Source organism: Ranitomeya variabilis, chromosome 7 (genome assembly GCF_051348905.1).
Source record: "Ranitomeya variabilis isolate aRanVar5 chromosome 7, aRanVar5.hap1, whole genome shotgun sequence".
Taxonomy (NCBI): Eukaryota; Metazoa; Chordata; class Amphibia; order Anura; family Dendrobatidae; genus Ranitomeya; species Ranitomeya variabilis.
This window is the reverse complement of record NC_135238.1, coordinates 36734566-36748471: the sequence shown is the minus strand read 5'-3', so window position 1 is coordinate 36748471 and position 13906 is coordinate 36734566. Positions and strand designations below refer to the sequence as shown.

The 13906-nt window shown below is 42.6% G+C and overlaps 1 protein-coding gene across 1 annotated transcript in view; it reads left to right on the top strand.

The window, feature by feature from the left end:
• Window positions 1-223: 223 nt before the first annotated feature.
• Window positions 224-13906, top strand: part of LOC143785742 (cytochrome P450 2K1-like) — a 53280-nt gene continuing 39597 nt past the window's right edge. The window contains exons 1-3 of the mRNA XM_077274834.1: window positions 224-433; window positions 10384-10546; window positions 13700-13849. Of these exons, the coding sequence (XP_077130949.1) occupies window positions 239-433; window positions 10384-10546; window positions 13700-13849 (508 nt within the window). The 5' untranslated portion in view covers window positions 224-238. The remainder of the gene's footprint in view (window positions 434-10383; window positions 10547-13699; window positions 13850-13906) is intronic.

The following is a 13906-nucleotide window of genomic DNA, read 5'->3' as shown; positions in this document are numbered from 1 at the left end:
ATCACTTTATAATACACTTGGCCAACATTTATTTGGATGAAATGCATAATGCTATGTAAGTAAAGACAAGATTGTGCAATCTAAGCCAAGATTATCTGACGAAGGTAACTGGCAATGGGCCAATCAGTTTATTATTGGTTATTTGTGTCCTAGTAAAGATTAACACATGTAAGAAAAATAACCCCAAGTGTATAAATATAAGGACAGGAGCAGAACGGACTCTTACCAGTACTTCGCTATGGCTTTTATTGCCTACTTTTTGGCTAGAGCCGATGTGTTAATATACTTTTCAATTTTCATTGCATTATATATCTATTGGATAAATGGAATTAAGAAGAGCACAGCAAAGATGCCCCCTGGACCTAGGCCTCTGCCGGTCATTGGAAATCTCAACCTGCTGGACCTGGAAAAGCCCCACGAATCTCTGATGCAGGTAGGATACTGTACTTACTGTATAGTCAAGGAGGGTGCAACAGTATTTAGCTGGAGGCAAAGAAATTGGGGGTGGTTGGTGAATAAGACAGGTATGAATGGATTAATGGTGGGCATCAAAGGTCTGGAGGTCTTATCCTCTGCTGCATTATACACAAATCATTGATGTGAATGGTCACTGTGTAACGCTTCATTCCTCTGTGGTGGCGAGGGAGAGAGATTGAATACTTACTGTCAGATTTTCCTGAAATAATACCTGATCACTGGAGCTGCCAGCATCTGGACACTTTGTGATCAACCTATTGTCAAGGAACCATCTAATAAAATAGGGATTGTTCAAATCAAGAACCTATTTAAGAGTCGTAGACTTATCATGGTTCTCGAGATATATGCAACCATGTTCTGCTATCATGGATTTCACTGTGTTAATTTATATATAAAACAAGAGGGGATTATAGGGTGAGAAACGGGAAGCGCAGACTTCTGAGTGTAGCAGTTAGTTTCCGAAGGTGTATACTCAGTGTGAATTCACTCACCTTTTTGGGTGCATGACATTACACCTGAGGAAGACTCCAAGAAGTCGAAACCGGTTGTATTTTAGTTTGAAATAAAAATCATCCTTGAATCAGAATATCAAGTTCCATCATCATCCTTCAGGAGCACATATTGCTGGGAAACATATTTACAAACTGTGTTAATTTACTAAGTTAGTGCCTCGTTACTTTATTGAAACAATAGAAGAAGAAAGAATGGATAATGAAAATACCACAGCATTTAATGTATGGTCAAAAGTAATTCCAATACCATTTACAACAACATTTATAATTTCATTTGTAATCTTTGGCCAATATTGTATTATGGGGTTGATTGTCTCTCCTGGTGCTATAACAGTTTCCAACATCCTGGGAAGCATTTCTACCAAATATTACAATAGATGTAGAGATTTATGTCCATTGAAGCACATGAGCATTAGTAAAGTTGGGCATTGCTGTTGGACTTTCTGTGAGATTAACAGTTGATCACCATGGATCAGAAAAGCCAAATCTGCTCTGTTCAATTGATCACTGCACCAGATTATTTTTGGTGATCATCCTCTTTAATAATATTCATTGATGGGATCACAATTTTGTTGGGTTCTTTCTCACGGCACTTTACAAAAAACATTTTTGTCAGTGCCTAAGAAAAACACAAAAACCCCAAATATTGGATATCAAGGAAATATAATCAAAAATGGTATAAATATATAATAAACCAAAACATATTAAGATGATACAATAAAAAATGCCTTTATTTGTTATTTGGCAAACAGTAGCACTGATATAACGTGCCTGTACTCGGAAAGCAAACACAACAATAGATTAAAAATACATATGTATTATCATACAACTGAAAAAAAAAAAAAATATATATATATATATATATATATAAATATATATAGCAGCTCCTGTGGGGTGCGCTTTACTTGGAGAGGCGGCCTTTAAAGGTACATACCATCGTTTAATCCTATATAAAACTTTGGTGTGAGCAGTGAATGTATGCATTGGAGATATACAGTATGTATATATGTTATATCACCCACACTCTGCTTTTTGCACATTTCTTTAACTATATTGTCATCATACTTTGATCTTTATATTATATCATATATACAATTTTTTGCACAATGCACTTTTTTTTAGCACATTTAGTAAATATTTTTGGTGTTCATTGCACATACATATATTATAATAATACATATATTCTCGGATAGATTATTGTGCACACCATCGCCCTTTTTTTCTGACGGTTATAGAATCTTTTTTGTATGATTTTATACTCCTTTTTTATTCCTTTTTTTGTCCGCCCCGCTGCTCTCTATATTTTTTTTTTCAGTAGTATGATAATACATATGTATTTTTAATCTATTGTTGTATTTGCTTTCCGAGTACAGGCACGTTATATCAGTGCTACTGTTTGCCAAATAATATTTAATAAAGGCATGTTTTATTTTATCATCTTAGTATATTTTGGTTTATTATATATTTATACCATTTTTAATTATATTTCCTTGATATCCAATAGTTGGTTTTTTTTTTCTTCTTACTGTTCCGAATGGTTTGCCATTCAATTTCTTTAGCAGTCACATTTTCCTTTATCTGATCCTATCGACAACACATTTTCTTGGATTTTATATTCACTTTTATTATTGTCTGGCTGGGAAATAGGGCTGCTATATTTTATTTTTTGCTAGTTCCTAGTAGCTTTGGCAAATATAATTTGTATAGATGGTGAAGGTCTTCATTGGTTGCAGGTCCCTGCCTTCTGCCCAGGTTTTATGTCTCCTGCTACTGGCAGGGCAAGACAGTTCAGCTTTCTGGGCGGTTATGTTATTAGAGGCTATGCAAGGTACATTTTAATGGTTAATATATGAGAAAGGGCAAAATATGTGGACATACGAAAATATTGAAGAACTAAACTTTTGTACATTTTTTATATTTTGCAAAATGTTTAGAATTGAGTGTCCTCAATTTTGCAGGCACTTTTCATGCCTGGAGATTGGTGGGTGGTTACAGAAATGAAGCCCTCAAAAAATGACTGAAAAGTTGTCAGAGAAGTGTGCAGAGAGGGAAGCAGGAGTGGAAAGCTCCTGTCCGAGTGAGCACACAGAACGGAGTACTGTGCCTCCTGCACTGCACACTTCTCTGCCGTATTTTGAACGATTGGTGAGGGTCTCGGGAGTCAGGATCCGGACTCCCACCATAAAGTCTACAAAATATAAAGAAATGCATAAAGATTATGTTACTCTTTAAATAGTTGATTGTCCGGATTCCTGTTTATAGTTTTGGCCCCAACTGAACTCCAAAGAAATTGGTCTAAGCTCAAAAATCAAGGAATGAGTTAATTAATCATAAACTGCTAAACTGAGTTTCATAAGATTCACTTTTGAAATCTCCTCAATGAAGTGTGGTTTGGGCCTTATCAAAGAATAAATTTGTAAGTCGGCCAGCAGTTGTGGGCGTCTTTGTCCTTAAACATTAAGGACATTGCAGGGTAAACTTACACATTACTCAGTATGAGGCCAGCCAGTGCAGCACTTACAGTTCCTGAGAGCACGAGCTAAATTCATAACACAATCCGGCTATTGAGAGGGCTTTGTTTGACCTATCCAGTCTTGCTCACTTGGCACAATATTGGATATTCAAGCCACAAAAAAAGTTAGATTTTAATGGGAGTGGGGAATTCTTTTGATTAGTCAGACCTTGTAAAGTGATAGGAATATATATTTTATTCAAGCATCTTCCTCTAGATACACACACTGTCTGTTTGCTTAGTTCTACTAGTGCAGGCCTTCATTTTTTCACCACTATCCCAAGTCATAGACTCCCTGTTCCGGTTGACAACTCACCTCCTGCCACATCTCCACAAACTGTCTTATACTACAGTACCATTTAGTGTTCAGGACAGGAATTGAGGCGCTAAGCTTGGTGGTTATACTTTGAATTTGAGGCAGAGAGCTTAGTGGTTGTAGAGTAACAGTAATATTCTTTTTCACTCTAACATCAGATCACTTAGAATCACAGGCGGACTACTCGGGGGTTCCAGGCAACCGGTACAGCTTGCCTTGCCCTATCTGACCTATGCAGGGTGCAACTGCTTCTAGAGACACACACTGTCTCTTTGGTCACAACTCACACCCAGCCACACTTCCTCTCACTGTCTCTAACTATAGTATCACTTAGCGTCCAGGCCAAGACTCCTGTTGTGAATTTGCTTTTTGGCTCCCTCTGGTGGTTACTAGTTTTTTGACTCTGGTTTTTCTGTCATTCCTTTTATCCGCACCTGGGTCGTTAGTTAGGGGTGTTGCTATATAAGCTCCCTGGACCTTCAGTTCAATGCCTGGCAACGTAGTTATCAGAGCTAATCTGCTGTGCTCTTGTCTACTGATCCTGTTCCGGTTATATCAGCTAAGTCTGCTATTTTGCTTTTTGCTATTTGTTTTGTTTTGTATTTTTGTCCAGCTTGTTCCAAATCTGTATCCTGATCTTTGCTGGAAGCTCTAGGGGGCTGGTGTTCTCCCCCCGGACCGTTAGACGGTTCGGGGGTTCTTGAATTTCCAGTGTGGATTTTGATAGGGTTTTTGTTGACCATATAAGTTACCTTTCTTTATTCTGCTATTAGTAAGCGGGCCTCTCTGTGCTAAACCTGGTTCATTTCTGTGTTTGTCATTTCCTCTTACCTCACCGTTATTATTTGTGGGGGGCTTCTATCCTGCTTTGGGGTCCCTTTCTCTGGAGGCAAGAGAGGTCTTTGTTTTCTTCTACTAGGGGTAGTTAGATTCTCCGGCTGGCGCGTGTCATCTAGAATCAACGTAGGAATGATCCCCGGCTACTTCTAGTGTTGGCGTTAGGAGTAGATATATGGTCAACCCAGTTACCACTGCCCTATGAGCTGGATTTTTGTATCTTGCAGACTTCCACGTTCCTCTGAGACCCTCGCCATTGGGGTCATAACAGTTTGCCAGGCCAGTATTATATGTGTAATGCATTGCAAAAGAGGGATTACAAGAAAGAAGATTCTGAGTTTTTTTTTTCCCTCTCTCATTTTTTTTTTCTTCTTCCCCTTTACCTCAGAGTGGCTTAAGCTTGCTGCAGACATGAATGTCCAGACCTTGATTACAAGTGTGGACCAGCTGGCTACTCGTGTGCAGGGCTTACAAGACTATGTTATCAGAAGTCCTAGGTCAGAACCTAAGATACCGATTCCTGAACTGTTTTCCGGAGACAGGTTTAAGTTTAGGAATTTCATGAATAATTGCAAATTGTTTTTGTCCCTGAGACCCTGTTCATCTGGAGACTCCGCTCAGCAAGTAAAAATTGTTATTTCGTTCTTACGGGGCGACCCTCAAGATTGGGCTTTTTCGCTGGCGCCTGGAGATCCGGCATTGGCCGATATTGATGCGTTTTTTCTGGCGCTCGGTTTACTTTATGAGGAACCCAATCTTGAGATTCAGGCAGAAAAGGCCTTGCTGGCTATGTCTCAGGGGCAGGACGAGGCTGAAGTGTACTGCCAAAAATTTCGGAAATGGTCCGTGCTGACACATTGGAACGAGTGTGCACTGGCCGCTAATTTTAGAAATGGCCTTTCTGATGCCATTAAGAATGTTATGGTGGGTTTTCCCATTCCCACAGGTCTGAATGATACTATGGCACTGGCTATTCAAATTGACCGGCGGTTGCGGGAGCGCAAAACCGCAAATTCCCTCATGGTGTTGTCTGAACAGACACCTAATTCAGTGCAATGTGATAGAAAAACCGCAAATTCCCTCATGGTGTTGTCTGAACAGACACCTGATTTAATGCAATGTGATAGAATCCTGTCTAGAAATGAGCGGAAAATTCATAGACGCCGGAATGGCTTGTGTTACTACTGTGGTGATTCTACACATGTTATCTCAGCATGCTCTAAACGTATAGCTAAGGTTGTTAGTCCGGTCACCGTTGGTAATTTGCAACCTAAATTTATTCTGTCTGTAACTTTGATTTGCTCACTGTCATCTTATCCTGTCATGGCGTTTGTAGATTCAGGTGCTGCCCTGAGTCTTATGGATCTGTCATTTGCTAAGCACTGTGGTTTTATTCTTGAACCATTAGAAAATCCTATCCCTCTTAGGGGTATTGATGCTACGCCATTGGTAGCAAATAAACCGCAGTATTGGACACAGGTTACCATGTGCATGACTCCTGAACACCGCGAGGTGATACGTTTTCTTGTTTTACATAAAATGCATGATTTGGTTGTTTTAGGGCTGCCATGGTTACAGACCCATAATCCCGTCCTGGACTGGAAGGCTATGTCAGTGTCAAGTTGGGGCTGTCGTGGTATTCATGGGGATTCCCTGCCTGTGTCTATTGCTTCTTCTACGCCTTCAGAAGTTCCGGAGTATTTGTCTGATTATCAGGATGTCTTTAGCGAGTCCAGGTCCAGTGCATTGCCTCCTCATAGGGACTGTGACTGTGCTATAGATTTGATCCCAGGCAGTAAATTTCCTAAGGGAAGACTGTTTAATCTGTCGGTACCTGAACATACCGCTATGCGTTCGTATATCAAGGAGTCTCTGGAGAAAGGACATATTCGTCCTTCTTCTTCCCCTCTTGGGGCGGGATTCTTTTTTGTGGCTAAAAAGGACGGATCTTTGAGGCCTTGTATTGATTATCGGCTTTTAAATAAGATCACTGTCAAATTTCAGTATCCTTTGCCGCTGTTGTCTGACTTGTTTGCCCGGATTAAAGGTGCCAAGTGGTTCACCAAGATAGACCTTCGTGGTGCGTACAACCTTGTGCGCATTAAGCAAGGTGATGAATGGAAAACCGCATTCAATACGCCCGAAGGTCATTTTGAGTACTTGGTGATGCCTTTTGGGCTCTCCAATGCGCCTTCAGTTTTTCAGTCCTTTATGCATGACATTTTCCGGAAGTATCTGGATAAATTTTTGATAGTTTATCTGGATGATATTTTGGTTTTTTCTGATAATTGGGACTCGCATGTGGAGCAGGTCAGGTTGGTCTTTAAAATTTTGCGTGAAAATTCTTTGTTTGTCAAGGGCTCAAAGTGTCTCTTTGGTGTACAGAAGGTTCCCTTTTTGGGGTTCATTTTTTCCCCTTCTGCTGTGGAGATGGACCCAGTCAAGGTCCGAGCTATTCTTGATTGGACTCAGCCCTCGTCAGTTAAGAGTCTTCAGAAGTTCTTGGGTTTCGCTAACTTCTACCGTCGTTTTATCGCAAATTTTTCTAGCATTGTGAAACCTTTGACGGATATGACCAAGAAGGGCTCCGATGTAGCTAACTGGGCTCCTGCTGCCGTGGAGGCTTTCCAGGAGTTAAAACGCCGGTTTACTTCGGCGCCTGTTTTGTGCCAGCCCGATATCTCACTTCCCTTTCAGGTTGAGGTGGATGCTTCAGAGATTGGAGCAGGGGCCGTTTTGTCGCAGAGAGGCCCTGGTTGCTCTGTTATGAAACCTTGTGCCTTTTTCTCTAGGAAATTTTCGCCTGCCGAGCGAAATTATGATGTGGGCAATCGGGAGTTGTTGGCCATGAAATGGGCATTTGAGGAGTGGCGTCATTGGCTCGAGGGTGCTAAGCATCGTGTGGTGGTCTTGACTGATCACAAAAATCTGATGTATCTCGAGTCTGCTAAACGCCTTAATCCGAGACAGGCCCGCTGGTCATTGTTTTTCTCCCGCTTTGATTTTGTTGTCTCGTATTTACCTGGTTCAAAGAATGTGAAGGCCGATGCTCTTTCTAGGAGCTTTGTGCCTGATGCTCCTGGAGTCGCTGATCCTGTTGGTATCCTTAAGGATGGAGTTATCTTGTCAGCTATTTCTCCGGATCTGCGACGTGTGTTGCAGAGATTTCAGGCTGATAGGCCTGAGTCTTGTCCACCTGACAGACTGTTTGTCCCGGATAAATGGACCAGCAGAGTCATTTCCGAGGTTCATTCCTCAGTGTTGGCAGGTCACCCGGGAATTTTTGGCATCAGAGATCTGGTGGCCAGGTCCTTTTGGTGGCCTTCCTTGTCAAGGGATGTGCGGTCATTTGTGCAGTCCTGTGGTACTTGTGCTCGAGCTAAGCCTTGCTGTTCTCGTGCCAGCGGGTTGCTCTTGCCCTTGCCTGTCCCGAAGAGACCTTGGACACATATCTCCATGGATTTCATTTCTGATCTTCCGGTGTCTCAGGGCATGTCTGTCATCTGGGTGATATGTGATCGCTTCTCCAAGATGGTCCATTTGGTTCCTTTGCCTAAGCTGCCTTCCTCTTCCGATCTGGTTCCTGTGTTTTTCCAGAACGTGGTTCGTTTGCACGGCATCCCTGAGAATATTGTGTCAGACAGAGGATCCCAGTTCGTTTCTAGGTTCTGGCGATCCTTTTGTAATAGGATGGGCATTGATTTGTCGTTTTCATCTGCTTTCCATCCTCAGACTAATGGACAGACGGAGCGAACCAACCAGACTTTGGAGGCTTATTTGAGGTGCTTTGTCTCTGCTGATCAGGACGATTGGGTGACATTCTTGCCGTTGGCTGAGTTTGCCCTTAATAATCGGGCTAGTTCCGCCACCTTGGTTTCGCCTTTTTTCTGCAACTCTGGTTTCCATCCTCGCTTTTCTTCGGGTCATGTGGAGCCTTCTGACTGTCCTGGGGTGGATTCTGTGGTGGATAGGTTGCAGCGGATCTGGAATCATGTGGTGGACAACTTGAAGTTGTCACAGGAGAGGGCTCAGCGCTTTGCCAACCGCCGCCGCGGTGTGGGTCCCCGACTACGCGTTGGGGATTTGGTGTGGCTTTCTTCTCGCTTTATTCCTATGAAGGTCTCCTCTCCAAAATTTAAACCTCGCTTCATTGGTCCTTACAAGATATTGGAAATCCTTAATCCTGTATCTTTTCGTCTGGATCTTCCTGTGTCGTTTGCTATTCACAATGTATTTCATAGGTCCTTGTTGCGGCGGTACGTTGTGCCTGTAGTTCCTTCTGCTGAGCCGCCTGCTCCGGTGTTGGTTGAGGGCGAGTTGGAGTACGTGGTGGAGAAGATCTTGGATTCGCGCCTCTCCAGGCGGAGGCTTCAGTACCTGGTCAAGTGGAAGGGCTATGGTCAGGAGGATAATTCCTGGGTGGTCGCCTCTGATGTTCATGCGGCCGATTTAGTTCGTGCCTTTCATGCCGCTCATCCTGATCGCCCTGGTGGTCGTGGTGAGGGTTCGGTGACCCCTCACTAAGGGGGGGGTACTGTTGTGAATTTGCTTTTTGGCTCCCTCTGGTGGTTACTAGTTTTTTGACTCTGGTTTTTCTGTCATTCCTTTTATCCGCACCTGGGTCGTTAGTTATGGGTGTTGCTATATAAGCTCCCTGGACCTTCAGTTCAATGCCTGGCAACGTAGTTATCAGAGCTAATCTGCTGTGCTCTTGTCTACTGATCCTGTTCCGGTTATATCAGCTAAGTCTGCTATTTTGCTTTTTGCTATTTGTTTTGTTTTGTATTTTTGTCCAGCTTGTTCCAAATCTGTATCCTGATCTTTGCTGGAAGCTCTAGGGGGCTGGTGTTCTCCCCCCGGACCGTTAGACGTTTCGGGGGTTCTTGAATTTCCAGTGTGGATTTTGATAGGGTTTTTGTTGACCATATAAGTTACCTTTCTTTATTCTGCTATTAGTAAGCGGGCCTCTCTGTGCTAAACCTGGTTCATTTCTGTGTTTGTCATTTCCTCTTACCTCACCGTTATTATTTGTGGGGGGCTTCTATCCTGCTTTGGGGTCCCTTTCTCTGGAGGCAAGAGAGGTCTTTGTTTTCTTCTACTAGGGGTAGTTAGATTCTCCGGCTGGCGCGTGTCATCTAGAATCAACGTAGGAATGATCCCCGGCTACTTCTAGTGTTGGCGTTAGGAGTAGATATATGGTCAACCCAGTTACCACTGCCCTATGAGCTGGATTTTTGTATCTTGCAGACTTCCACGTTCCTCTGAGACCCTCGCCATTGGGGTCATAACAGACTCCCCTCTTATTGTCCCAGCAGCTGTGGCCATTTCAAAGCAAGCAGACTGATGCAGTCAATCTCCCAATGTCACCACTGAGCTTCTAAGTCCAGGTCCCTTCTTTAGTTCAGGGCATCACTCCAGTTAGCTTAGATCCTTCATACACTAGCTGTTTCCAACTCTATCCTGTCAGGCTTATTTTTGCAGCTGTTCCTATCTGGTCTTTAGGTCTCTTGTTCTCTGATTTTAGTTTTAAAGCAACATACCTTGATCAGGTCAAGATTTTTGCATGTTTCCCCAGCTTCATGGTCTCAACAACAACTGTGGCTTGTTGGAAGTTTATCTTTATTGGCTCTGCTTGATTGACATTGTGGTTTGAAAACACAATTTTTGTCTTTAAAGAAAAGCTATTCAAATTAATGTTTTATATGACTAAAAAGTATGATATTTTGCAGCTTTCTGAGAAGTATGGCGAAATATTTACTTTACATTTTGGACCCCAAAAAATGGTGATACTTGCTGGATATAAGATTGTGAAAGAAGCACTTGTTACACAAGCTGAGGATTTTGGAGAACGGGCGATTACTCCAATCTTCAAAGCTGCCTTCAAAGGACATGGTATTTATAGAACTATGATATTGTGCATTCTATGAATCGTAAATTCCACAATGGTGACCTGTAAGGGGAGCAGAATACTTTAAAGTCCAATAACTATAGCTGATTCTGCTAATTGAAGATGCACTAAAAACATCACTAAATGTCATTTATAAGGACATTTTTTGAATTGAAGAACACTTTAAACACTTATGCCAATTCTTAGAGGTTGCGTAATGAAGGGGGAAAGTCATAATGGCTAATGTCTATAATTCTGCATTCTTCTTATTCCTACTTTACCGTCATCATAATCAGCACATTTTACTTCCTTTTTCTCTTATTAATTTATTTTTTAAACATTTTTTTTGTCAATTTTAAACAAAGTAATATACATTAAAATGAAGCTGCTGATATTTATTGAACAAATCCAGGGGAACAAACAACTGAACATTTTTTATCTGTCAATTGTGAACATGAACAAGTAAGACACAAAAGAAAAAGGGAAGAGGGGAAGCGCTCAGGTTATTCCTAGAAAGTAACCAGCAGTCCTTTTTTTTAGCTTTTATCTACCTTCTTCTTCATCTACTTCTATTTCGTCTCCTTCTACTTCTATACATCATTCTTTTTCTGTTTCCTTCTTCTCATTCATCCTCTTCATCATCATGTTCAGTCTTCCTTTTTCATTTTGCTCTTTTCTTTGATTTCATCTTCCTTCTGAATTTTTTTTCTTCATTTAATTATTCATCTACTTCATCATTCTCTTCATTTTCTATCTTATGTTCAATTTACATCTCCTTCTTCATCATTATCATTATAATAATCATTATCTTAATTATTCTTCTTTCGCCTTTTTCTTTTCCATCTTTACCATTATCATCTTCATTCTACTTTTCTTCTTTTTCTTCCTTGTCCGTCATCTTCTTCTTCATCTTTCTTTTTCAGCTTTATTATTATTTTCTTAATTCTTTCTTACTTTCCTGTTTTTTTCCTTATTTTTCATTTTTTCTTTTTTGTCCTCACTTTTTCCATCTTTTCTCTAACCATCATTTTTTCTTTTCTTCTTTCTTGTTATTAGTAGAATTATTATTGCGTATGACAACATCAGTTGTCAATTTACATGCATTTTCTTATTTGTGGGTTTTATTTATAAATTTAATTTTTAAATCACAGAATTCAACGTCTTCAACTTTTTAAAGAAACTACTTGTTGGACTGTTGAGATGATAAGGCTGTTTTCTATTCAGTATGATTAATTAATACTTGCCAAAGTGTTTCATATTTAACTACCATATTTTGCGGATTATAAGATACACCGGATTGTAAGACGCACCCCAAATTTTGAGGAGAAAATAGGAAAAAAAACTTTTTTTTAATAAAAAGGTGGTGCTTCTTATTATCCATGGGTCTAATTGCTTACCGTGGGCGGTGGCTGCGGTGAAGTGGGGTCCCAGGGTCGCTGCTGGAGGAGGCAAGAGGGGAGCATTGTTGCAGGCCGCAGGCTGGGATGAGGGGGTGTTCGGATGTGCGGTGCTGCATGCCACTGTGGGTGTTCGGTGCGGCGGGTCTTCGGTGCTGCGGGTGTTTGGCACTGCAGGTGTTCGGCACTGCGGGTGTGACTTCTTGTGAAAGCCCAGAGCCCCCACAACTTCATGTTCCCTATGTGGTGGTCTCCGGGAAAATGGCTGATGGCGGCGGCACTAAGATCTCGTCTCCCGAGATTTTGGTGCAGAGATTTCCATCTGCGCATGCGTTGCCACTGGCAGCCATTTTCCCTCAGTCGACCACATAGGAAATCATGAAATTGCCGGGGCTCTGGGCTTTCACAAGATGTCGGCAGAGCTACCGCAGCTCTGAACACCGGCAGCGCTGAACACCCATGGCGGCGCTGCACATCTGAATGCAGCACCCCAGGGTCCTGGTCATTGCAGTAACGTTGCTCTGCCGCTAAGGGGAGTGATGGTATGTCTGATTGCACTAAAAGAGTTCACCTGACCAGGTATCACAGTCACACATTACACTTCACACTCCGGCCACCAGGGGGAGCAAAGGGTTCTATGTATTAGGCCACTCCTCACACTTTGGTAAAACTGGGGGTTGGATAGGAAGTTAGAGAGAAGCTGACTGGGTTTTGCCCAGGTAACATCTAGTGAGAGGAGAGCGTTGCTTGGGAAGATTCAGGGAGGTCCCTGTCAGGGGTGGGATCCTGACAGAGGCCTAGCGAAAGGACAGATTGTTACGGAGCCGTGCCTGCACCTCATTGCGGCGGCATCTTAAGAAAGGACACGAAGCGAAGGATATTGTGGAGAAGTGAGAAACGAGATCACAGCACAAAGGAGATAGAACCAGTAGGAGTCGGGCCCCGAGATCGGCAACATCCTACAGAGGCGCGTAGCCGGTGGCCGGAACGCCGAGGAAGTAATAGACTCTACGCATTACTTCGAACCAACTGCAGGGCAGTTAACTCTAGGTTGGCTGTCTCACCTTTTACACCTAATGAAGACAACGGAGGCAATTGTGGGAGAGGGGCGTCTCTAGGGTCCCTATAAAATAGCTCCAGGCCTACCCCGTCATACGGGTGCGTCCTATCCATATCATCGTGAGGACGGAGAGAGAAAGAACAGAAACAAACACGACAGTTCTGAGGACTATCCCATGGTGCTCATCAGGGAAGTACTACAACACCCAGGCGCTAGTAGATAGGCTACTGATTTCCACCTGCAAAGGGAACTCTGGATGTGCCTTCGGACCGGCTGGTCTCAGCCAGCCCTGTTAGCAGTGCTCTGGATTGTGGATGCCGAAGCCTTCAGCAAAGAGGTAAAGAGACTGCAACCCTGTGTCCTCGTCATTTACTGCGTCCTACACCATCACCTACATCTTTAATTGGGCGCCCCTTAGCAGGGCCACGGACCGGGTCAGGCCACCGTGACATCCCCAGAACTGAGAGAGAGACCCGGGTCCGAGTACCCCGCTGCCCTGCACTTGGGGGCCGCTCCATGAACACCCCCTCATCCCAGCCAGCAGCAAAGCTCCACTCTTGCATCCTCCAGCAGCGACCCTGGGACCCTGATCCCCTGCGGCCAGTAGGGTATATCCGCATTATAAGACGAACCCCCATTTTTCCCAAAAATTTGGTGGAAAAAAGTGTGTCTTATAATCTAAAAAATACGCTATATTTTAGGTATAATATTTTCCAATGGAGAACAATGGAAATCCATGAGGAGATTCACGCTATCAACACTTCGAGACTTTGGAATGGGGAAGAAAAGTGTGGAAGCCAGAATTCAAGATGAATTAATGCCCCTTATAGAAAGTTTTAGATCTCACAATGGTAAGATACATCATTCACATTTTATGGCATAGCTTTTATATACTCTAACTTCTTGTC